The 24180-nt window shown below is 43.2% G+C and overlaps 1 protein-coding gene across 3 annotated transcripts in view; it reads left to right on the top strand.

Annotated features, from left to right (window-relative positions):
* hecw1a (HECT, C2 and WW domain containing E3 ubiquitin protein ligase 1a) overlaps nt 1–24029 on the top strand; it is a 28974-nt gene extending 4945 nt beyond the window's left edge. For 2 of the 3 annotated variants that reach the window (XM_086020029.1, XM_086020030.1), the window contains 28 exons: nt 220–535; nt 1400–1507; nt 1615–1709; nt 5761–5836; nt 6662–6831; nt 7704–7846; nt 8684–8784; nt 9425–10299; nt 10743–11304; nt 13247–13345; nt 13654–13807; nt 14404–14513; nt 14665–14771; nt 14868–15053; nt 15153–15287; nt 15521–15635; nt 15737–15833; nt 16199–16282; nt 16379–16485; nt 16784–16898; nt 16996–17109; nt 17215–17367; nt 17483–17581; nt 17713–17842; nt 18615–18761; nt 18854–18968; nt 19092–19290; nt 20989–24029. In XM_086020029.1, coding sequence (XP_085876155.1) covers nt 220–535; nt 1400–1507; nt 1615–1709; nt 5761–5836; nt 6662–6831; nt 7704–7846; nt 8684–8784; nt 9425–10299; nt 10743–11304; nt 13247–13345; nt 13654–13807; nt 14404–14513; nt 14665–14771; nt 14868–15053; nt 15153–15287; nt 15521–15635; nt 15737–15833; nt 16199–16282; nt 16379–16485; nt 16784–16898; nt 16996–17109; nt 17215–17367; nt 17483–17581; nt 17713–17842; nt 18615–18761; nt 18854–18968; nt 19092–19290; nt 20989–21100 — 4824 coding nt within the window. In that variant the 3' untranslated portion in view covers nt 21101–24029. The remainder of the gene's footprint in view (nt 1–219; nt 536–1399; nt 1508–1614; nt 1710–5760; nt 5837–6661; nt 6832–7703; nt 7847–8683; nt 8785–9424; nt 10300–10742; nt 11305–13246; nt 13346–13653; nt 13808–14403; nt 14514–14664; nt 14772–14867; nt 15054–15152; nt 15288–15520; nt 15636–15736; nt 15834–16198; nt 16283–16378; nt 16486–16783; nt 16899–16995; nt 17110–17214; nt 17368–17482; nt 17582–17712; nt 17843–18614; nt 18762–18853; nt 18969–19091; nt 19291–20988) is intronic. The other variant, XM_086020031.1, reaches the window with a different exon arrangement.
* The last annotated feature ends 151 nt before the right edge of the window (nt 24030–24180 follow it).

Below are 24180 nucleotides of genomic sequence, written 5' to 3'. Positions count from 1 at the left end.
ATGTTTTTTTTTTTGTTTTTTTTAATTTAATTTAATTTTATTTTTCTTCTTAAAAAATAAAATAAATAATACAATAAAAATAATTCAAAATGTACTTCGATTAGCTTTATGCACAGTCCTCGTAAAAATACAGCGAATATGCGACAATGCTTCAAAAGTCGCCACTGTCAATTTCAATTTCAAACTCTCAATTGATTGTACTGTGCACCCCCATGACAGAACTTGTACCAGAATCGCCTTTTTGGCCTGGCGGCTATGGCCTCACCGACCCGCAGCAACCAGAGCCGCCAGCGCTGTAAGGATCGTCACAGCTACGGGCCCGACACCTACGCTGTCAGCGGTCTCAACCAGGAGGCCTTCGTGTTCGGCTTGTCGCGGTCAACCAGCGACACTGATCTGGTCTCCCCGGACACTCGCTCCACCCTCGCCGTAAGCTCTTCGCACTACACTATAGGCCAGTCCGAGGACCTAGTCATCGCATGGGACATCAAGGAGGAAGTGGATGCCGGGGACTGGATTGGAATGTATCTCGTCGGTGAGTGAGTGGGACAATGTGAAGCTTTTGTCGGTCATTGTTTACTGGCATTTGGTATTGAGCCTTAAAGGAAGTAAGGCTTGTTTCGTAACCACTTATGTAAGAACAGCTAAAGGCGACTACATAAAAACATGTCAGAGTGCTCAAGTATGGAGAAAAAAAAACGTTGTAGGCCCCTCACACTTTTGTAAATATTTTATGGTATTTTATCAGGGAATAACATTGAAATGACACTTTGTTACAATGTAAAAGTAGTCTGTGCGCCAAAGTACAAGTAGTGCCTCCTTAAAATAACACACAGCCATTAATGGCTATACCGCTGGCAACAAAAGCGAGTCCACCCCGGAGTGAAACTGTTTTGAATATTTTTCTTTCTTTTTTTTAAAAATTGTTTTAGTATTATTTTTAGTTTTTTTAATATATGAGGTGTTTGTAAAGTGCCAGATAAAATTGTATAAGATTGTATTATAAAGTAAAGTAAACTGCAAATCTCAAATGACCATTTGACCTTCCTGTACTGCAATACCGGAATAAATACATTTGAAATGAAACCTGAAAGCACATGCATGGTATTAATTGACAAAATTGAAAACAAAGGGTATTTTCACTATAATTATATTTAATTTTAGTGCGTTTATAAATGCAAGACGTAGTTTCAATTAGTGTTCTTTTTTTTAAACATTTTTGTTTCTATTTGATTTCATTGACAAAAAAATGTTTTTTTTTCAATTTCGTTTTATTTCATTAGTTAAAATAACCTTAATACGATTACTATACCAAATTTTAACCTTAAGTCGTTCACTTCAACAGGGGCAAAATATTTGGGCTGTGCAACTCCAATCACGGTTCTTTCTCTTTTCCCAGATGAGCCCTTATCTGAGAACTTTCTGGATTATAAAAACCGGGGCATAAATGGATCTCACAAAGGACAAATTGTTTGGAAAATCGATTGCGGCTCTCACTTCGGCGAGTGTACGTTCCTCCCCCGGCAACTTGTTGAAGAAAGAAAACCAAAAGACTGTATTTTAGATGGCATTTCAAACTATCATTTTTCCATCTCTACCATGTTCCGCCCACAGCTGAGACACTCGTCTGCTTCAAGTACTACCACGGCGTCACCGGAGCGTTGAGGGCAACTACACCCAGTCTTACCATCAAAAAGGGACCAGTGCCCGTGAGTATCACTTGAAGTCGTAGCGTGATTATTATGCTGCCTTCTTAAGATTCGAAGGCCTACATGTACAGATTTATGCCGCAGTTGTCTGTCATCCATGCTGACATACTGCACACACGGATAATGAGAGAAGCAAGTGGAAAAACATCCTGCACTGCTGGGTTTACTCCGTGTGCCTCCAGCTCGTGGCGGATACCTTCTTGCGCACAGCTGGAAGTGTTTGCCAGCGAAAGATCACGTCCTTGTCGCTTGTACAGCTAATCCTATTGGCTGCTCCGTGCGTGGCGCTGAGACCCGAGGGAGTGTGTTTAACCTTTGTGAGCTCTTTGAGGCAGTCTGTGCTGACAGGGAAGTGTACTAAAATATCATTAGAAATGCACCGGACGCTTTTTGGGGATGAACCGTTTTGAGCGCTGAAAAAAAGGGCACGGCATATTTTGCAGTCGGCTAACAGTGTCATCGTTTGTCTTTGCCTTAAAGTCCCTATGGAATGCGGAATTCCATTGACAGTGTTTTTATTTGAGCAATATTGTGCTAATACAAATTAGTGCTGTCAAACGATTAACATTTTTTTAACTAATTAATCGAAAAAATTATCCACAATTAATCGCGATTAATCGTATTTTTTAACCACAATTTTTTACAAAGCTTGGAACCTTTATTTACTTGAGTAAAATCTTGGAATTATTGTGGAAAAAAAGATAAAAGAATATTTGGATTCAAAGACTGTTCTAATAGCTTTCTTTGATCTTTGAATACAATTATTTTCCTGTAAAATACAACAGTTGAATGATACACCAAAGACGTACAACTAATTTTGGTATTTGAATTTGGCTGTGTAAAGTGTGCAACTAATTTTGGATGAGCAAGAGATCAGCTGCTACAGGAAGTAAATAAAACTGAGTCAACTGAGTTAATTTTTTAGTGCGCTATGAAATTTAAATTAATCTCCGTAGTTAATGCTTTCATTTTGACAGCCCTAATTAAAATATATGAAATGACGATGGCATGAAATGTCACCATTTCAGTTTTGCGACTTGATATTAAGTTACCCTAGTTCTTCCTTACTTTTTTTTCCTCTTGAGAGTTAGTCGTATTATTATTCCAGCAGTGGACACGATCCGTCTTTTTTTGCCAGCCTTTGCTGTGATCTCCAAAGTTGTTCTCCAAATGCTGCATCCATTTTATACACTGACCGTAGATCCCTTTTTATCTTCTGGTTGAATATGACTTGGAGCCTCAGTACATCCATCTGCATCTAGCGCGCTGCGTATCTTAGCTGGCGACGATCAGACCCGCTCGCTTCAATTTCGAGGTCTTTCTGTCACCGCAGTCCCATGTGGGCTCATTTCCATGACAAAGCGCATCATGATGCCTTTTGAGTCAAGCACCACTTCTGACATTTTCCTGCCGTTATATCCCAAAAGTCGAGAGCGGCATCCTCGAGGTCAGGGCAGCATTTCGATATGTTGTAAAAATGGAACGAAAGTCGGTCCTGTCATTCCGAAGTGTTTTATCGGTCACAGCCTATCGTGGCGGATTGTATTTCCATGTGTGCCTTTTCAATCTGCCGCTGCGGGCACTTTGGAAATGCTGACGGAATGAGAACTTGATCTTTACTCGCTTCTTCAGCACAACGGAATAAAAATAACCGCCGATAGGAGCACGGGAGGGTGGAGTCAAGATAAGAGAGGACAGTCCAGTCTAGGTAGTCCAGAGAGGTGAATGGCATCCGGTCCGATGGCCGAAGTGCCGCCGAGAGAGAAGTGCACCAATGTATGCATGCGATGGACTGCACGTGTCTTCAGCTGGGACTGCTACCTCCCAGCCGTCATGAAAGGAGCAGCACAAAAAGGACGAGGCTCTGCCGGATAGCTTGGGTAAAAGCACGTGATTTCAAAATGGACTTTTGCAGCATTTAGTTGTATTGCGGAAAGGGCTATTTTTATATGTGTTTGTCCGTGTTCAGCATGCGCGGCGTGTTTATTAGCTTGGCATCAGTCCTTGTCCTTGTCGATTTGTGTTTGGCGGGATGGCTTTAAAAGTAAATTACACTTCTTAACTTTATGGGGAGCCTTGGGGCAACGGAAAAAGCTTTTCGGATCGAATCGGTTCCGCTGCTTCATCGGTAAAAAAAAAGATAATAATAATAAAAAAAAAATTTTAATGGGGAAAATAATTTTAACTCACTTACTGCCATACATTTTCAGACACACTTTTTACCCTAACGTTTAAAAAAAAAATGAAAAAAAAAAAAATCAAATAAATTCCTGGGACTGAATGGCTGGACTGTGAAAAGACAAGTAAATTCGTCAATGGCAGTGAACGAGTTATATTACATAGCCATACATATTTTGCTCTGTTGGCAGTTTCAATCACATGTTGTCCTTTCTTCAAAGTCCGATTTAATGCATAAAAAAGTAGGATTACAATCGAAAAAGGGATTTTTTACGGTAACACCAAAGTAAACACTTTCATACAGCACTGATCCACGGTCTAACTCTTATGCAATAGTGTCCAGTCTTGTGATGCTAATTCCTTTCGGCTAAGTTGATTGATTTTCTACTAATGGCTTTTGTTCTTGAGTGTCACATCAACTTAATGGTTCATATTAGAAACACCAGCAGACATGATATGGCTGCAAATAGATCCACAGTAACAGTAACGATTCACCTTTTCTGGTCTCATTTTTACCACAGTTGAGCATACATGCCAAGTGGTGCAGATAGCTAGAAATAATATTATGGGACATCTGCGCTAACGCTTTCCTTTCAGTCGGTCGTCGCCAAGGCAGATTAGCATCTCGTTAGACTCAATTGCCCCAAACATCTGTCTTTGACGAATCCTTTCGTTTTCACTGCCGTCTCTGCTCGTTGTTGTTTTCCCTTCCAGACAGCAGTTGCATAAGCCTTCAAAACACATACAGCATTTTGGCTTTGGGAATAAAACTTTTCAGAAGTCTGACTCACATTGTCACACTGGGTTGGGATGAATTTTTCATTTTCCCCCCTTCTCTCGTCTTTGTTGGAGAATTATTGAGTTAATGATGTGTTGAACTTTCACACGCAGCCCCCCCCCCCCCCGCTTATTTGTCACTTACACTGAAGCAGCTTTCGCTGAAATACTGCTTAAATTGGAAAATGTCAAATGGTTCCTTTTACTCTTCCAATATATTGGAGTCAGTATTTACACTCCGCTCCACTCCCTGCTCTCTCCATCGACGACACGGACGCTCTCTCCTATCCCCCCCCCCCCCCCCTTTCTTTTCTTCCTTACTGCACAGCGTCAGAATAATGAAGGCAGCGCATTGATCGTAGGACTCCGTCAGCCGGACGGAGAACGAGATGAGAGAATCGACCGCAGACGTGGGCATATTTATGTTTTGACATTGCGCTTCGTTTGTGGCGGACTATCGTTACGTATTTAAAGAATGTTCTCGACTTCTTGGATAGTATATCGTTTCTAATTATTGACAAAAAAAAAAAAAAACATCAAATCAAATGTAGAATTTTATGCGGGAGTCGCACAAAAATCTCTCCCAGGAAAAAAATGTTTTTATTAGAAATGCATGCATTTAAAAAATTTTTTTTTTACAATCGTAGAGCCACATTTTCATAATTATGCACAATGATGAGATACACAATAGATATACGTACAGTACATGTTGGTGGTTCGGCATTCGCAAATTCACCCATTCACTATTTGTGCTCCCTTGGTGTCGAGGAACTACGTTGAAGTGAGTCGAGGAGCTTAATTTAGACAAAAATAGTGCTTTGCCACCATCTATAGGCAAATATAATCCTTTTTAGGCGGGGCGTCAATTACTTGCAGCTTTTCGCGGAGGAACACGCAGTATTACTCTACTTAAGTGACTGATTTCTATCGAAATGACTTTTGCCCAAATTGTATTTACAATTCTTGCCTTCTTATGTCCTATTTCTGAATGCTGGATTTTGCCTGCAGTTAACGGCAGTAAAGTTTCTTTGGTGTCATTGAAGTTCAATTTGACTTGTACGGGCGCGTGTGTGTGTGTGTTTTCTTGCTTCCGCAGGTATTAAAGCCAGTGGTTAGTCCCGAGGTCAACCAAGGGCGGGGCAACAGGAGACTCATTAACTTTTCACTGTCAGGTAGGAAAATCAACCTCGGCCTCTTTGCGCTCGCATCCAGTGCCCTTGAATCAATGTGACTCAGGGGGACGCTTTCCTTCCCCAAGCAACCTTCCGGCTCTCTCGGCAACACCTCCCACCGTCGTGTCGTCTCTCGAAGAGCGTCCGTTGACCAAATCATTGCGCCTGTTCTCCTCATCACTCCAATCAGGGTCCCTTCATTTGTAGAGTTTGTTCAGTTGATGTGAACATGGAGTGAGTGAAAATGTACAGCTTGTTGAAAACTGCTGTAGCATCTTGTTAAGTCGATGGTTGTTGGGAATTATCAATTGATCTTCCTCAAATTTGCTTTGCTTGATATCAAGGAAAAGGCCCATTTTAGCTCAATTTAGGTCTGTCAGTGAGCACGGGCAGAACTTTTCTCATAATCTTCACCAACAATTTTTAAGGGATGTCACGATATCCAAACGTCACAATACGATAACATCACAATATGAACTTCACGACACGTTAATTGTCCCGATTTTGTGGGGAGGTTGGGCGATGTGTGAAAAGCTCACCATACTGTATAAAAGCAAGAAAAAAAGAAGCTCATATTAAAAAAAAAAAAAAAAATCGCTCCTATTGGCGATTAGCATGGGTCAAATTAAACTGCACTAATAAACTAACCATCAGAGGGTGCTGGAATTCCGCAAATGGCAAACAATTTGGGCTATTAAACAAGATTTGCTGCTATTAATATCGTGGCGATTTTAATATCGCGATATCACGATATTGCAGATATTATGACATCCCTAACATTTTTGTGTCATTCCTCTCCTACTCTCCACGGACGCGATACCGCAGACCTCCAAGCAGTTGGTTTAAAGAAGGGGATGTTCTTTAATCCAGACCCATACCTCAAGCTGTCCATTCAGCCTGGGAAGCATAGCATCTTCCCATCGTTGCCACACCACGGTCAGGAGAAACGCTCCGGCGTCGTCTGCAACACAGTCAACCCTCAATGGAATGCCGAGGTATACACACGCGAATACTCACATCGTCAACGTACAAGTATTCGCTGTACTTTTCTGTCTCATTTTCATGAGAAATGAAAAAATTTCATTTAATTTCACCACGTGTGCCTTCCGATGGCACCGCCAGTAAACAAGCACTCACAGGTCATTTGTCTAAGCCAGAACAACTGAGGAAAAAAGCGTTTTCACTCTTGGAGGAAGCACTTTGACACAATATATATTACATTGCATTCTCACACATTTACTTCAAGTTGTCTCATCAATTGATGAAAGCGCTACCTTTTGAAATTTTGATTTGTTTGAGGTAAATCCCTCCTTTATGACCGTCAGCAGGTCTCATCTTTCTGTAGCATCCTCGCTTCTTCCTAGCATCACACATATGAGCACTTTCAGTGCACGCCGTTTTGATCCAAGCCTCCCAACCATCCTCGCTTATCGAGTTAGTCCCTCACCCTCCTCACACAAAACACACATGCAGCCCTCTGCTCCCTCCCGGGTTCATACTTTTAAATTATTCACTTGTTTTTATCTTCCTCCTATATCACCGTGGCTCCTTCTCCCAGCACAAGCTGTCTTCGCTTCCTCGCAGGATTGCTTCGCAAAAGGCAATGCCATTTGACCTCATTTAAAATGCAACCGAATACATATTTCAACTCGGGTCTCCGTCGCCTGATTCAATCGGCTTTTCTTGTCATGTGTGCATCCATCCAGCGACGAGAGCCGCGCATTTAGAGCAGGCCACGTGAGACGAGCTAAACTAATATTGCGGCGGACATGATGAGCGCAAACATATCAAGTGGCCCTCCAAATCCAATGAGGCTGAGCGCTCTAATTGTTACAATGCACTTTTCGTTGTTTTTCTGCTTCTGCAGAGATTTAACTTTTTGTCGCTGCCCACCGATGTTCTGGAGATCGAGGTGAAAGATAAGTTTGCCAAAAGCAGGCCCATCATCAAGCGCTTCCTGGGGAAGTTGTCCGTCCCCGTCCAGAGGCTGCTGGAGAAACATGCCATTGGGTATACTGTATAAAAAATACCTTGTTGCTAGCATTTTTTTTTTTTTTTTTTTTTTACCGCTTGAAATTTTTTTTTACTACTTAACTCATTCACTGCCAGACATTTTCAGACCCTGTTTTACCCTAACGTTTGAAAAAATTTGAAAATGATTTGTGCTGTCAAACGATTAAAATGTTGAACTAATTAATTGCAAAATTTTCCATAGTTAAATCACGATTAATCGTATTTTACAATTTTTTACGACGCTTGGAACCGTTATTTACTTGAGTAAAATCTTGGGATTAATGTGGAATAAAATAAAAGTATATTTCTTTGATCCTTGAATACAATTATTTTCCTGTAAAATACAACAGTTGAACGATGATTGAAGACGTACAACTAATATGGTATTTGAATTTGGCTGTGCAAAGTGTGCAATTTATTTTGGATTTCTCCAATGAGCTGTCAAGCAACTTTTTTAAAGTACAACTACGTAAAAGTCCCAAAAAACTGAGTTAACTGAGTTAATCATTATTAGTGCGTTATGAAATTGAAATTAATCTCCATAGTTAATGCTTTAATTTTGACAGCCCTAAAAAATATATAAATAAATTCCTGGGATTGAATGGCTGGACTGTGAAAGGACAAGTAAATTGGTCAACGGCAGTAAATGAGTTCATATAGTCGAACCTTCAACGTTTAAGATAATCCCTGATGCTAGTGTATGATTTCAGATTGAATTTTCCCATGTAGATCAATTATAATGAAAACTATTCAACTTCCTTGCCACACGGAAATACAAATGTTGTTTTTTTTTTCTTTTTTTTTTAATCATCAGTAATCTCTTTATTCCCAAAGGGACCGGGTTGTTAGTTACTCTCTGGGTCGCAGGCTGCCAACAGACCATGTGTGCGGACATTTACAATTCCGCTTTGAGCTCACCTCTTCAATTCATCCAGGTACTTCACGTCACTTTGTTTTGTCCTGTTAGGACCCCTTGGCGAGAACCTGGTCTGCACTTAGTCTGTCCATGCAGGTCCATAAAACTATCCAGTAATCAAAATACAGATGGTGGCTCGCTGTCAAAATCGGCAGCATGCAACTTCCTAGCGTAACGACACTAGTCAAGCGTTTTCTCATCTCTCGTCATTGCCAACGTCTATTTGTTGTCCTTTGTTTGCTCGTTTTGTGCAACGCCGAGCGGGGCATTATGTGTGGGGTTTTTTTTGTGGCTGACAAAGAAAATATCGCCCTTAGTAAATATTTCAAATCAAAGAGAATTAGCATGAAATTCCCTAGTGAGGATAAGCAATTCAGAAAATGGATGGATGATTGGCCTTGAATAAATAGATGGTGATAGTCAGTTTCACTTAGGGGTGTTCTCACTTTTGTTGCCGGCAATTGAAACTTAAATACCTCTGTGTTGAGTACTGTAAATGATCTCTGCTATACAAGCTGTACACCGACTACTTCACGTTGTCGCAATATCATTTCTTCAGTGTTGTCCCGCAAAAGATTTAATGAAATATTGACAGAAATGTCCTCTCTTTTGTGAGTCATATAATATTCCTTCTGTGACTAAATGTTTTCTCTCCGCAGATGATGAGGAAGTTTCGCTGGTCATAGAACCAGCCTGCCCCGAAGGAGGAGTCAACGCAGACGCCAACAACGCTGCTGAGGCGCCCGATGACGACACACTGAGCGTCGGACACGACATGCCCGACCTCCCTTTGGATGCCCCGCCCGATCCCGAGACCCCAACGGCCGAGGGAACCCCACCCGGTGAGACCGAGGCGTCTCCAGAGTTAGAAGAAAGCGCCACGGAGGACGAGAGCACAGCGAGGGAGGAACCAGCTGCGGCTGAGCCTCGGGTGCCGAGCGAAGGCGGCGAATCGGCCGACAACGCCGTAAGAACGCTAGTGGCGGGAGAATCGGAAGAGGGGCCGCGGGAGGAGGAGGAGGAGGAGGAAACACCGAGAGAAGAGAATATACCGCGAGCCGAGCAGGTGATAGCAGTCGAAGATGACAAGAAAGACCAATCGGATATACCAACTGAAAACGCTGTAGAGGGCAACGACACATCCCAGGATTTAGCCGCAGAAACAACCGAAGTATCACCGGGAGGCGAAAGCAGCAACGGTCCCTGTGCCTGCCTCTTCTCAAACTACAACTCCCAAGGTCCCCTCCGGCGTAAAACCCGCCCTTGCTCCCTGCCGGTGTCGGAGCTGGAGAACGTGATCGCCTCGGCCTGCGGCGAGCCGGAGACGCCCCGGTCGCACTACATCCGCATTCACCATCTCCTCCACAGTCTGCCCTCGGCGCAGCATCGAGCGCCCAGCCAGGAGGAGGAAGATATGGAAGTGGGAGAGAACACGAGCACAACCCTGGACAACACCTCCACGTCACCAACGCTAAAAAACTCCAAAGACAGGGAGGAGGAAGATGAGGACGAGATAACCCAGTCACCCTCTCAGGTAGGACTGTCAATGCTTTAGAGCAGGTACAAGTCTGCCATCTAGTGGTGAAGGGTGATATTACAAATGAAACTTCATCAGTGCATTTGCAGACCCTCCTTTACCCAACCACGTGAAAAAAAAAACTACATAGACTAGTGCTGTCAAACGATTAATTTTTAAAAATGAATTAATCGCATTATTTTCCATAATTAATCGCGATTAATCGTATTTTTCAACTCCCATTTTTTATGAAGCTTGGAACCGTTATTTACTTGAGTAAAATCTGTAAATTAGGTGAAATACTTTGCAAAAAAGTTCTGTTCGAAGAGCCTCCCGTCCAGTATATCCGTAGGTCGGTCACTGTATATATTATTGTTGTTCTTTTATGAAATCATTACCAGATATGTAATTCTGACTACACGATAATGCATTTTGAATCGGCATTTGCAATGTCTTTTCAGGTCCCCGAGTGTCCCGGTCCGTGCTGCTGTCGCTCGCTCCCACGCAGCCTGTCCATCGAACGTCTCTCCGAGCTGAACCAACTCCTGGAAGGCGACGCCGTAGGTGGAGTGCGCGCAGCAGTCCGAAGGATCTCTCTCTCCTATCTGGAAAGCGAGGAGGGGGATTCCAGTGGCGGGGTTGCGAAGAGAAAATCAAGCAGCGGCCATCGGGCCCGGGGCGAAAATGAGTGCGAGTTGTGCGACACGTCCTGCTACAGCACGTCCTGCTACAGCACGTCCTGCTACAGCACGTCCTGCTACAGCAACTCAGGCCACGAGGGCAGGGGCCGCTTCTGCAGCCACGCCCGCCTCTCCTCCGTGGACAGCAACCGGCTCTCCGGCAGCACCGTGTTCTCCTCGCAGGACGAAGAGGAGGATGAGAGCACTTTCGAGTCGGGACCGGATGCTCGCAACTGTCCCGAGGGCCCGGAAGCCGGCGGGGCTGGCGGAAGACGGACGGGGGCCAGTGGGGAGGAGTGTGGGGAATCAGCCGGGGCGGAGTCGCGGGGCAGCAACGGCACTGGTAAGTGATGGAAAATGTTCAGAAGGGAACCAGTCTGCGGTTGGCAAAAAATAACAATGAGGAAACTCTGGATTGTGGATTCTAATAGTGAATTCGAATACGATTAAAAATGTAGAAATGGGTCAATCGGATTTCTGATTGATGGTGGGAAGAGTTGTACTAATTAGGATTCCGCAGCCAGCGCCCGTGCCTTCACGCGTGTCTGTGCGCACGAGCGGTGTTGTCCTCTATTGTGTTGCATGTCCCACTGTGCAATCATCTTGTGAAATTTGCTCCCATTATTTCGTCGCCATGACAACCCAAGAGAGCAGTGTTTCCCAACCTTCATAGAGCCAAGGCGCTCATTTTACACGAGAACAAGAATCACTTCACGGCACCAAAGAAAATGGCCCCACAAAGGTGGATAGACAGGTTAATTATGTACCTTTGTTAAGTGTGAGAGTTTTCTGGCACGTGTGGTGTTTTTTTCAGATGTGTGAGAGAAGGTTTGGGGACTGAGAGAAGATTTTGTTGTTGTTGCTTGTGGGAGGTCTTTTCTTTTGTGTGATGTATTTTAGATTTTTTTGATAAGTGTGAGAGTTTTTTTTGGTTGTGTGGGAGGTTTTTTTTTTTTTAGCTATGAGGGTTTTTGGGGAATGTGAGGGTTTTTTGTGTGTCAAAGGTTTTTTGTATGAATGTAAGAGTTTGGGGGAGTGTGAGAGTTTTTCTGTGCTGGAAGAGGTCTTTTGTTGTGTCTGAAAATTGTTCTGGGGTTGGTGTGTTTTTGTTTTTGGGGTTTCCTGTGAGAGGTTCTCTTGACGCGTGTGTTAGTTTTTTGTAGTGTGTTTTTGGGCGAGCAGGAGAGGTCTTTTTTGTGTGACTTTGTGGTATTAATCTTTTTCTGAGTGTTTTTTTGCTTGTGTGAGCATTGTTTTGATGTGCATGATTTCTTTTTTTTTTGGTGAACATGAGAGTTTTTGTGTGTAAGCTTTTTCAGTGAGAGTGAAAAAAAAAGACAATTAAAATTTTTTTCAATTTCGTCAAAAAAAAAAGAATTTAAAAAATTGTCTTTTTGTTTTGTTTTATTGAAATTGAGAGTCTTTGGGTGTGCGTTAGAGGTCTTTTGTTGGCTGTGAGTTTTTTTGCGGGGCAAGCCAAGAGATTTTTGTGTATGAGAGTTCTTTTTAGCCTCCCCCTAAGTACATTAATGGCAAATAATGACCATTTTGAAACCGCACGCCGACACAAAAGATAGTCATCATCTCCATCTTAAAACCAGCAAGGCGTAAGACAACATCCAGTACGTGCTTAAGATACTCGCGCATCAAAACTCAGCGTAAAGTGTAAAACGTTGTCGAAAACAAAAGAGCAATTGCTCCTCAAAGAAACCGTATGGCCTCGTCTTCACTTGTGAATGTTGCCAGTCTGCTATGGGAAAGTAGGTCGCAATACATACAACACCGAACAACACACCAACTCTGCCAGATTTCCCTCCAGGTTGTTTTTTTCCCCCCCCTGCTGTTCCCATCAAATTACCTCAACACGTGCCAAAAATCCTGTGTTTAAATTCTCATGATATGACTTTGTACTCTTTGTTACACATGGACAATATTGGCTGATGGATTTAATTCCAATTCTTTTTGGGAGGAGGAGTTTGTTATAGTACAACCCTTATTTGGTGTAAAAAGTTTGGCCAGCACTAGATTAGATCGTTCTCCAAGTAGCAGTTCAATCGCGGCCGATATTGTGTCCATGGCGGACTTCCAGAGATGAGAGCACTATAGGGGACCGTCTCATTCTGTGATTGGCTGATAAATAAGTTTGACACACTCCATTCATCAGGCTCAACGCTTCGCACGCAGTGCCTTTTATTGAAAGGGACTCAAGACGCGATGTAGCTCGAGCTAATGTGGCTTGCGGCCCCGCCCCCGTGGTGTAACGTATTCCCAACTGTCTCCCGTAGGCTCAGGCTTCTCACCTCCCGTCGGCCATCCTCCAGTCCTTCTTCCCAGCCTTGACTTAAACCATTTTCCTGCTGCCACTGACCAAGCCTTACCTCCAAGTAAGCACCAACACTACTTACGATGGAGTCATATGGGCAACAGCTTGGTTCGCACCTGTGCATGTGCCATTTTGTGTTCAAACATGTCATTCCTTTTGCGTTTGCGCCATTCTTCCCTCCTCCCCCGCCTACCACGCTCACCCATTGGGATTTCGATGTGCAGTGACAGGGTTCGGCCCTTATCGCCCGTGTGGGGGTTCGCTGCAAAATTTGAAATGCCAAAATGTTCAGCCAAGAGTTATACTGTAATTTCATGGTACAAAAGTCTGCTAAATGTCATCTCAGGATAATTATTTTGTCTCCCGCAGACTGGGAAGCCCGTATAGACAGCCATGGCAGAGTGTTCTACGTCGACCATGTCAACCGCACCACCACCTGGCAGAGACCGAGTCACAGTGGCAAGTGCAGCCATGGAATTCCCCGATCAGGATCCAGTCAACAGATGGAGCAGCTCAACAGGAGGTCAGGCTATCGAGCGTATTATTCGGACTATAAGCCGCACTCAAAGTTCTTTAATTTCTCAAAAATTGACAGTGCGCCTTATAATCATTTGCGGCTTATGTATGGATGTCGATTTGAAGTTGAATAAAGTTTGACTCATTTGCTGTACTGGCTTGTTTTCCTTTAACGTGCAGTAATGCGCCTTATACCCCGGTGCACCTTATAGCCCGGTGCGCCCTATATATGGAAATATAAAAAAATATATACATATATCTAGAGAGAGAGAGAGAGAGAGAGAGAGAGAGAGAGAGAGAGAGAGAGAGAGAGAGAGAGAGAGAGAGAAATGCTCATTGGGGCTGCGCCTTATAATCTGGTGCGCTTTATAGTCCGAAAAATATGGTGTATATAAGGAGTGTGGAATCATTAGCGTCACAGTGATTTAGAACGGGCATGTAAATATTAGCATTCATCCAGGTCATTTCATTCTCAGGGTATTGAATCAATAAAAGTAGTTGACCAAGTTCAACCTCCCGTCAGATTTGGAATGTACCTCGGAAAAAAAAGTGAATAATTTAAGTTAATGTTAACATTTTCATCCGTCGTTACTAATTTGGCAGGTACCAGAGCATCCAGAGAACCATGGCCACTGACGAGGAAGGTGGCAGTCAGCGGTTGGAGCGAACGCCCAGTGTCGAGACGGACTCGGACGCTCCTCCAACAGCGACAGGTCATCTCCTCATCCAGTTTCCTCGCTCTCATTTTTTTAACATGCGTTTTTTTTATTCCTGTATTGTTTATGTTTTGTGTTTCTGATCACTGGTTGTACAACCCTACAAATGTTGCATTTACTAAAAATGATTCGTCTTTGTGTTCACAAGGTCCAGCATCACCTGTCAATCACCAGAAGATCGGCCAGCTACTTCAGTCACCCGCCGTCAAGTTCATCACGCATCCGGAATTCTTCACTATGTTGCATAGTAACTACGTGAGTGACCCGAGGCTAGACCTCACCGAACTCAAAGTACAGTTGAGTTTAGCATTTGTAGCCAAAATACAATTTTTTCCCCTTTGCCCTTCCCAGTCAGCCTACCGGATGTTCACCAGCAGCAGCTGCGTGAAACACATGATCCTGAAGGTGCGCCGCGATGCCAAAAACTTTGAGCGCTACCAACATAACCGGGACCTGGTGGTCTTTCTCAACAAGTTTGCAGACACTCAACTGGAGTTGCCACGGGGCTGGGAGATCAAAACTGACCCGCAGGGCAAGGTAGGACAAATTTGGAGACTGATTTTGAAACCACTGTATGGTCGATGGCATTTTTTGATGACGACACCGTTTGAAAGTTTATTCCCGTCTGTCGTCCAGTCTTTCTTTGTGGATCACAACAGTCGAGCCACGACCTTCATCGACCCTCGAATCCCTCTTCAGAATGGCCGACTACCAGGCCACCTGGCCCACAGGCAACATTTGCAGAGGCTGCGCAGCTACAGTGCAGGAGAGGTACGCAGGTGCGCGCACCTTCACAATAAAATATTCGGCGGCAAAGCCGTTCAATCCCAGACACCTATTTATATTTTTTCACATTTTTTCAAAACGTTCGGGTAAAAGAGGGTCTGAAAATGTCTGGCAGTGAGTTAATATCAAGACTGATTAGTTTTGTTGGCTTTTGGAATATGTAGTGACTTCATCCGAATGCTGGCTAAAATGTGTACTTATCTGCTTTTATTTTGTAGGCTTCTGACGTGTCCAGGAGTCGCGGCGCTTCTCTCATGACCAGGCCTGCCAACAGCCTGGTTGCTGCCATACGTAGCCAGCATCATGCTGACCCGCAACAGTCCACCGCGGCATGTAAGCCCCGGCCGAAATATTCACGATTTTTGCCAAAGCACACATATGGGAAAAGCTGTTTTACCTGCTCACCCTCTTTTCTGTTCTCCCGTTTTCTCTAGCGTACAATGACAAGATTGTGGCTTTCCTTCGACAACCAAACATATTTGACATGTTGCAGGAGCGGCAACCCAACCTGAACAGAAACTATGCACTCAGGTATGTTTATGCCTCATAGTCACCTGCCATATATTTGCGGTTCCACCTATTTGCAGATTTCTTTTTTTTTTTTGTTGTTTTTTTTTTCAAAACCAACTTTTCGTATTTCTTGACTAGCTCACTTATTCTCCCTTTGTTTTTGTGGTCATGGCAAAGCATAAAAAGCGTTTTGCTTTGGCGCCATCTTGTGGCCTCCCGGTGCCAAGGAACTATGTTGGCTCACATTGAGGAGTTTCTTTTAGACGAAAGCAGGGCTTTTCAGCCATCTTGTGGCCTTTGCAATTATCAACCTTCGCGCTATTTGTCACAGGGCATGGTCCCGATTGTGCCTTGAAGGAGGCTAGTTGTCTTTATTTACATTATAGGGAAAAGATCCACTACCTTCGGTCTGAAGGTGCCCAGGCTGTTGAGAAGCTCTCATGTGATGCAGACCTGGTCATCCTGTTAAGGTACACAAGCCCATTGATTGGTTTTATTGTGACAGCATGAAAACAAATCCAAAGATGCTCCATGCTTTTTTTTTTTTTGTATCTTTTGTCTCGCAGTTTGTTTGAAGAGGAGATCATGTCGTATATTCCGCCTCACCCAATCCACCCCGGCTTTAGCTTCTCCCCGCGCTGTTCCCCCGGCAACTCGCCGCAGAACTCTCCCGGTAGGTCGATTGGTGGACCAGACACCTTGTTGTAAGTTTCGCTTTCTTGTTCGAGAACAGCGAGTCGCGTGAAAAGCACTGAAACATTCGACGGCTCTTATCGCAACAACCACAGCGGCGATTCCGAAATCTTTGGCACATATCCTCGACGTGCTTATGCCGCTTATCCGGCCGGAAAGTAGGTCAAAGCGGGGAAGTCTGTGTGGTGATACCGAATATCCAACCCTGAGGGCTGACGAAATGAAAATCACACCGGTCGATGATGTCATCTTGAAATGCCTTTTCTGTCTTTGTGTAGGCTTGCAGAGAGCAAGGGCTCCGGCTCCTTACCGGAGAGACTTTGAGGCTAAGCTAAGGAACTTCTACAGAAAATTGGAAGCAAAGGGCTATGGCCAAGGACCGGGCAAGATTAAGTACGATTCAGACGTACAAACAGATGCAGTCGCCCCCCTCCCCCATAGCTTCTGTTCCTCGTCGTAGCCAACGTCAATGATATTCTCATTTTTGCAGACTACTGATCAGGCGAGAACACCTGCTGGAGGGCACCTTCAACCAGGTGATGGCATATTCCCGCAAAGAGCTGCAGAGGAACAAACTCTACGTCACCTTCCTCGGGGAGGAGGGGTGAGAGGCACTCTTTAGATTGACCGCAATCGACATTTGGGAATTTCTTATAAGATGACAAATCGGAGCATTCAGAGGCTTCCTCCCTCCATCTTCTCGCTTCAGGTTGGACTACAGCGGACCCTCCAGAGAGTTTTTCTTCCTTTTGTCTCAGGAGTTGTTCAATCCGTACTACGGTCTTTTTGAATACTCGGCCAATGACACGTACACTGTTCAAATCAGCCCCATGTCGGCGTTTGTTGAGAACCACCTGGAATGGTAAGGCTGCTTTGGTTTTTCCCGAAGGCCGCGCTTAATATTCGCGATGAGATCATTCATTTCATTCCCGTCGCTTCTATGGAGTCTTACAAATGTCCTTTGTGTGTGTGTCCAGGTTCCGTTTCAGCGGGCGCATACTGGGTCTGGCTCTGATTCATCAATACCTCCTTGACGCTTTCTTCACCAGACCTTTCTACAAGGCGCTACTCAGGCTGTGAGCATATTAAGGCATAAGTAGAACATCATTTCGGAACCCTTGTATACTTTTTTTGCGGTGGGATTCACATCCACGCCGGGAACGGAGTGGAATTGCGGATAACGCCGGTCGCCATTTGGCTCTTGCAGCCCAACAGACCTTTCGGATTTGGAATATCTGGATGAGGAGTTCCATCAGTCTCTTCAGTGGATGAAAGACAACGACATCACAGACATCCTGGACCTCACATTCACTGTTAATGAGGAGGTTTTTGGCCAGGTGGGTGTAGCCACACAGACCGTAGAGCCGTAATAGAGTACGACTGGCTATCGCGCCGAATGTACTTTATGCCCTTTAGCTCCGGTAAATTGCATCATTTAGTTTTGGTCGCCATTAACATCCCATTTCACGCTGATTCGATTTTTGGACATTTTTCGACGTGACAAAGACCGTTGTTTATTCATGGAGTCCGCTTGGGACCTCCATCCATTTTGTTTTCTTCCCAGTTTCATTTCGAAGCGCGGCGATATGTCGCAGAAGCAAACGTGAATAGACTTAATATCATGAGCTTAATCAAACCACAAAATTGCGGCGAAGCACTTCAAACGGAGAAGAGCACCAAGCGTCATCGTAGTTGACTAGTTCAATAAATCAACACAAATAAACAACCTGCACATGAGGCGCGCCGATAGTTTTCGCTCTCATAATTAGCACACTAGCAAACTGGCATGACGTCCCACAGGTCGCGAACAACGATGCGTGCTGGCAATTTTGACACAAACGGGATTAAATCATTAACTCATTCACTGCCAAACATTTTCAGACCCTCTTTTGCCCTAACATTTGAAAAAATGTGAAAAGACAAATAAATACGTCCTTGGCAGTGAATGAGTTAAACTCATCTTTTGGCATTTACACAACAAATAACAAACGTTTTATCATATAGTAGCGCGAAATTATTATCAACACATGGCTACTGCAGTACGGCAAAAAGCGAGACATTATGTCGATCGGGCTTTTTGTAACGCGCTACTTCCGCTCCTGTTGCCAGGTAACGGAGCGGGAGTTAAAGTCCGGAGGCTCCAACCTGCAAGTGACTGAGAAGAACAAAAAGGATTACATCGAGCGAATGACCAAATGGAGGGTGGAAAGAGGAGTGGTGCAACAGACGGAGGCACTGGTCAGAGGCTTCTACGAGGTCAGCACTGCTTTCGCTTTCGGACCGTGTGGTAAGTTACACCGTCAAAAGGATGGAGGGGAAAACTGCCTTTTTGTGCTTTTGCGTTATAGGTGGTGGACTCCCGGCTGGTGTCGGTGTTCGACGCCCGAGAGCTGGAGCTGGTTATCGCCGGTACTGTGGAGATTGACCTTGGCGATTGGCGGAGCAATACAGAGTATAGAGGCGGTATGTGTGCGGGGTTTTTTTTTTTTTTTTTTTTTTTCTGATCATTTCCTACTAATCCAACTATTTCTATCCAAAAAAGTCGATCTTCCATAATGTGAACAATTGAATTGTGCCTCTCACTAGGTTACCATGACGGCCACATCGTGATGCGGTGGTTCTGGGCCGCCGTGGAGCGTTTCAACAATGAGCAGCGCCTGCGCCTACTCCAGTTTGTAACCGGGACGTCCAGTGTGCCGTACGAAGGCTTTGCTTCCTTGCGCGGATCCAACGGCCTGCGGCGCTTCTGTATTGAGAAGTGGGGCAAAGTTACCTCTCTACCCAGGTAATTGATTCAACACGTTCCAGTAAATAAAGCATTTTTTGAGAGGGGGGGAAAAAGAAAAAAAAATCGTCTCTTCTATGGTTGATAAAAATTCGGATTTTTTTTTTCACATTTTATAGATGTTTACCAGTCCTAGAGGTTGTTAATTTTTTTTTTCTTTTTTTAAAAAGCATACTTTACATTCCAATGATATTTAATGTTTAATGTTGTTCCCAGCACTGGTTTAGATAAAAAGTATAGGTAAGCAGTAGTACATGTTCTGTGCTCGTATCAGCTTTTATTTATATAGCGCATTTCATGTACAAGGTAACGCGATGTGCTTAATATAATTAAAAGTACAACACGTAAAAGCAGTTAAGAGTATATTTTAAACCTGGATTTAAAAGCATTTACGCTTCTCTGGTCTGTTTTCAAGCTTTATTCATTCACAATTTTCACTCTGATAAACAAGGATTCCAGCAAATCACTGGATTGTATTTTCCACAAGTACAAGTAAAAAATGGAATTTATAAACCAAAACACTAGCAATAGAAAACACCCTCAATACAAAATGAACAAAGTTCCCCCAAAAAAACCCACCAAAGACAACACCAGAAAGCAAAACAGTCATCAACACAAATAACAACAAGACACTGTGACAGCGACAAGGATCTGACAAAGACTGAAAGAAACCAGGAACTAAATACCGGCGGGACAAGCCAACTGACGAGACAACGAGGAACACCTGGACAAGACACAGGTGACTGGAGGGAGCTGATTTGGTTGACGCAAGGTGGAAACGGAAGACCTAACGAGCAAGACAGGGCAAGAAAACAAGCTCTCACGAGAAAAAACGCGACGTCAAATCTAGACGAACAAATCACGACAAAGGTAATGAGTACTTTCCCAAATGTGAAAGAAAAAAAGAATACATGTTAATAGGATGTTCAGAACATCTGAGTCATTTGTTACTTTTTGGGGTCATTGCCAGTCAAAAGAGACTTGATCAAGAAATGAAAAATACAAATCACTTTCACTCAAAATATGGCCAGAATATGAATAATTTGACACTTAACTGTAAATTATGGCAACATGCTGGATTTTATTAAAGAAGGGAATCAACCCAAACATATTTTTTCATGAATATGTTCCCAGCAGGCCCACTAGTTCAAACACGGCATTGTGATTAATATTGCGTTTATGGAATATGAGTTAAGCAGCAAAATCCACCCGTTTTGAGCCATCTCAGGGGGCGGCCATTTTGTCATTTCTGTCGACTGAAAATGACATCACAACTGCTCAGGTGACGACCAATCGCGGCTCAGCTTCAGAAAACAGGTCAGCCGTGATTGGTCATTGTGATGTCATTTTCAGTCGACAGAAGTGACAAAATGGCCGCCCCAAGAGATAGCTCAAAACGGGTGGATTAACTCTTATTCCACAAACACAATATTTATAATAATGACTTGTTTCAACTAGTGGGCTAGCATAGAACATATTCTTGAAAAAATAAGGTTGACTCCCTCTTTAAGGTACCAAAGAGGGCCCTGCCAAGATGGTTGATAGTTGTTATAGATGCCACAAGGTGGTGGCAAAGTCCTGGTTCGTCTAAGTTAAGCTCCTCAACTCACTTCAAAGTAGGTCTGTGTCAGAAAATGCAGCAAAGCACTACTTTCCCCTACAGTCCTTGCATCACTGACCTTATTTTCCCTTTGTCAGGGCCCACACCTGTTTTAACCGTCTTGACCTGCCTCCATACCCTTCGTACACTATGTTGTACGAGAAATTGCTGACGGCCGTGGAGGAAACCAGCACATTTGGTCTGGAGTGAGACGCAGGAAGCAATCGACGAGGACAAACAAACGTCTTCTTGGAACATTGAACCGGAGGCGTCACGCGCCGGACGGACGGACGGACACAGCCGGGATTCTGTGATTGTGCGGACTGAGCAAAGATGTCGGTGATGTGGATATACGTATGTCAAATGAATGTTATGGTACTGTGTATTAGTCTCACATTTGTGACAGGAAGCGGCCTTTCAGGCATCACAGCAGAGCTACGTTCGTGTTAGGGGGATGTACAATGGTATCAATCATAAAACATGCAGCCAACATGCACGTACCCGGATGCTAATAGCAACAGATATAGCGTACAGTATATATAAAACCATTGATGACAACTTGACAGTTAATGTCTTGTTTAAAATGCCACCACTTTCCTCTTCTTTTACGAATCCTTAGTTCTGTTACTCAAAAACCTTTTGCAGCACAAATGATCTTTTTAAGATGCAACAATCATACTCAAATTTCAATCATTCAATGAAAAGGTGAGATGCTATTGAAAACAGGTACAAATACTGACTATCTCCGTTTATATACAGGCATAAATGATGCGTGAATTCAGCGTGACAAACTAATAGTTGACATGCTCAGGTAGTTTATTGGACATACCGTATTTTTCGGACTGTAAGACTATAAAATCCTTATTTTCTCAAAAATCGACAGTGCGTCTTATAATCGGGTGAGGCTTATACATGGACATCGAATTGAATTTGAATAAAGTTTTGACTCATTTGCTTTACTCCCTTAATGTGCAGTAATGAGCCTAATAACCCGATGCACCCTGTATCTGGAAATTTCCCCAAAATAGACCTGTTCATTGAGACTGCGCCTTATAACCCGGAGCGCCTTATAGTCCGAAAATACAGCAACTAAAAACACGCAGAACGGCGCTGCTGGATATGCACTAATGAAGAGCGTGGACAGTGATTGATCAAATGGACGCCAAAGAAACAATCACATCTGGTATTTAATGAAGGGAAAGCCTTCTTGGTAGAATTATTTGGAAGCCAAGAGTTGGAGTGACCCATGCAAGTTTACAATCATATATTAATGTAACAGGAAAAGTAGGAGGAAATATTATTTATTCAGATCATTTAGCATTAGGGTTTAGAGTTAAGGAAAGCACTTCAAATTGACTAGGTAAGATATCTACTGGGAAGATAAGCCACGAATATACAAAGCATTTAAGAAAGCCATTTCCCCCCTCTTTTTATGCAATGTCACTAAGTTTAATATTTAAAAAAAAAACATTTTACAGTAGCTTTGGTCCCTTAACGATGGGGAAAGAGAGTACAGAAATCATTCAGATAGGAAGGACTCCTAATCCAAGTATGTAGAATAGAAACTCAAAAGTCAGTCTAAAAAACGTGCGGTACTTCCGGTTTATTTATCCGAGGCTGAGAATATTTTATTTTGAAATGTGGCCGGATTCTCTCCATTACATCCGTCTATGACTGACTTCCAGATCGTTTTCGCAATACAATTAAATGCATCGTCTAGTCATCTACGTCCCTTTGTCGCAGCAGGCGCGATATCCATTGATATCGCTGTCTTTTTGATCGTTGCTCGGCAGTAAAAACGCCGACCGGAACTGGCCATAAAAGGCAGAGGAAATTCCGTCCTGCGGTATCCTCCTCCAATATCAGCCACAGCGACGCCTCCCGACTTGGAGTGAAACCGCAACAACATTTCCAAAACAACGCGCGTGGGTTGCGCGCGAGTGCAAATTGCCTCCGTCGCCTAACTCCAATATTAAACGCACAATCTAGCAAACGAATAAAACAAACAGACCCCCTTGAGATGTTTCTGCATTTACGCTTACAAATTCCCTCTGGCTCAAGGTGACTGTGACACAAGCTAGCTCTTACCTTGGAGCACCAAGCATCTTGAAGTCTTCCACTGACATCTTGACCGCGATTGAGTGGGGTGGTTCTCTGCACGCAGCAGCAATACGTCGCATCCTTGGGCTTATGTGGGCTTTTTGCTATTTTTTTTTTCCCAGTTCGACGTCATTTGGAGAAAGGTGGCCATTTTTGTGGATTTTACAATAGAAGGACATATAGAGTAATTCCAAATCCGAACAAGGTGTAGCTATCTCCAATTTGATTGCAATCAAATGATATTGTAGCCAGGTGATAAAATTAACGAAACTGGGCACACCCAAGAGTGCAAAGACAATTATGTTGCAGATACCACTTTTTTTGCTACTAATTTTTTTCTACGGTTATTTCTATGGTATTGTATTCCAATTCAAGGGGTTCGCTTGTAGCTTTCCTCGAATGTTGAGTTTGTTCAGTGGCGACGAGAGCCTGCCTTCATTTTGAAGCATTTTGATATTTATGGCTTTTCTATTATTAATGTAGCTCACTTATCTGTTTCATGTTGATCTTTTTTTTTTTTTTTGTCGCCTGGCTGACCTCAATTTTTTATGTGATTTATTACCGTGCTGCATGTAACAAGCACGTGTCATGTGCTTTTGACAATTTGACAACAACCATGTTATTTTTCCATAAACTTTCATATTAAACACTGGTATATAAAGCGGGTATATAATACCCCAGTAATGAACATGGTTATGTAATTGTGTCAATATCAACAATTAGAGAAATATTTATTAAAAATAATCTTTTGGGAAAGGATCCGATTTGTCCAAGTTACGAATGGTGGAGTCTGGTCATTTTTGCAACGGGCATGCATTAAGTGTGTATACATTTTTTTGTTGATGATTATTCACATATGTAGATAATGTTGAAAAGTTTGATTATTTATTGAAATAAATGCTCAGGCAGTCCCTCCAATTCAGTACCACAATTCCACTGTTTATGAATCGATGTTCATTTGCTGACATTGACTATGTTGTATGAAGTGAAGGCAGCGTTTGCCACTGTTGTCTAAAATTAAAATATTGCAAAACATGCATTTATTTTTGGCCTATCATGAGTTGAATTATTATTATCGTGTTGTAAATTCCCCATTACTGCTTCGTTTATACAGGCATTGGTTTAGTGTTTTAATTCGTGTGTTTCGCACCAGGCATGTTTTCGGGCAGCTAATGGGTCCTTTCTTGACG

The sequence above is a fragment of the Filicampus tigris genome, chromosome 21, assembly GCF_054856515.1.
Source record: "Filicampus tigris isolate MCC_2025a chromosome 21, RoL_Ftig_1.0, whole genome shotgun sequence".
Taxonomy (NCBI): domain Eukaryota; kingdom Metazoa; phylum Chordata; class Actinopteri; order Syngnathiformes; family Syngnathidae; genus Filicampus; species Filicampus tigris.
The sequence above is the reverse complement of the archived record's forward strand: the minus strand, read 5'-3'. Positions and strand labels throughout refer to the sequence as shown.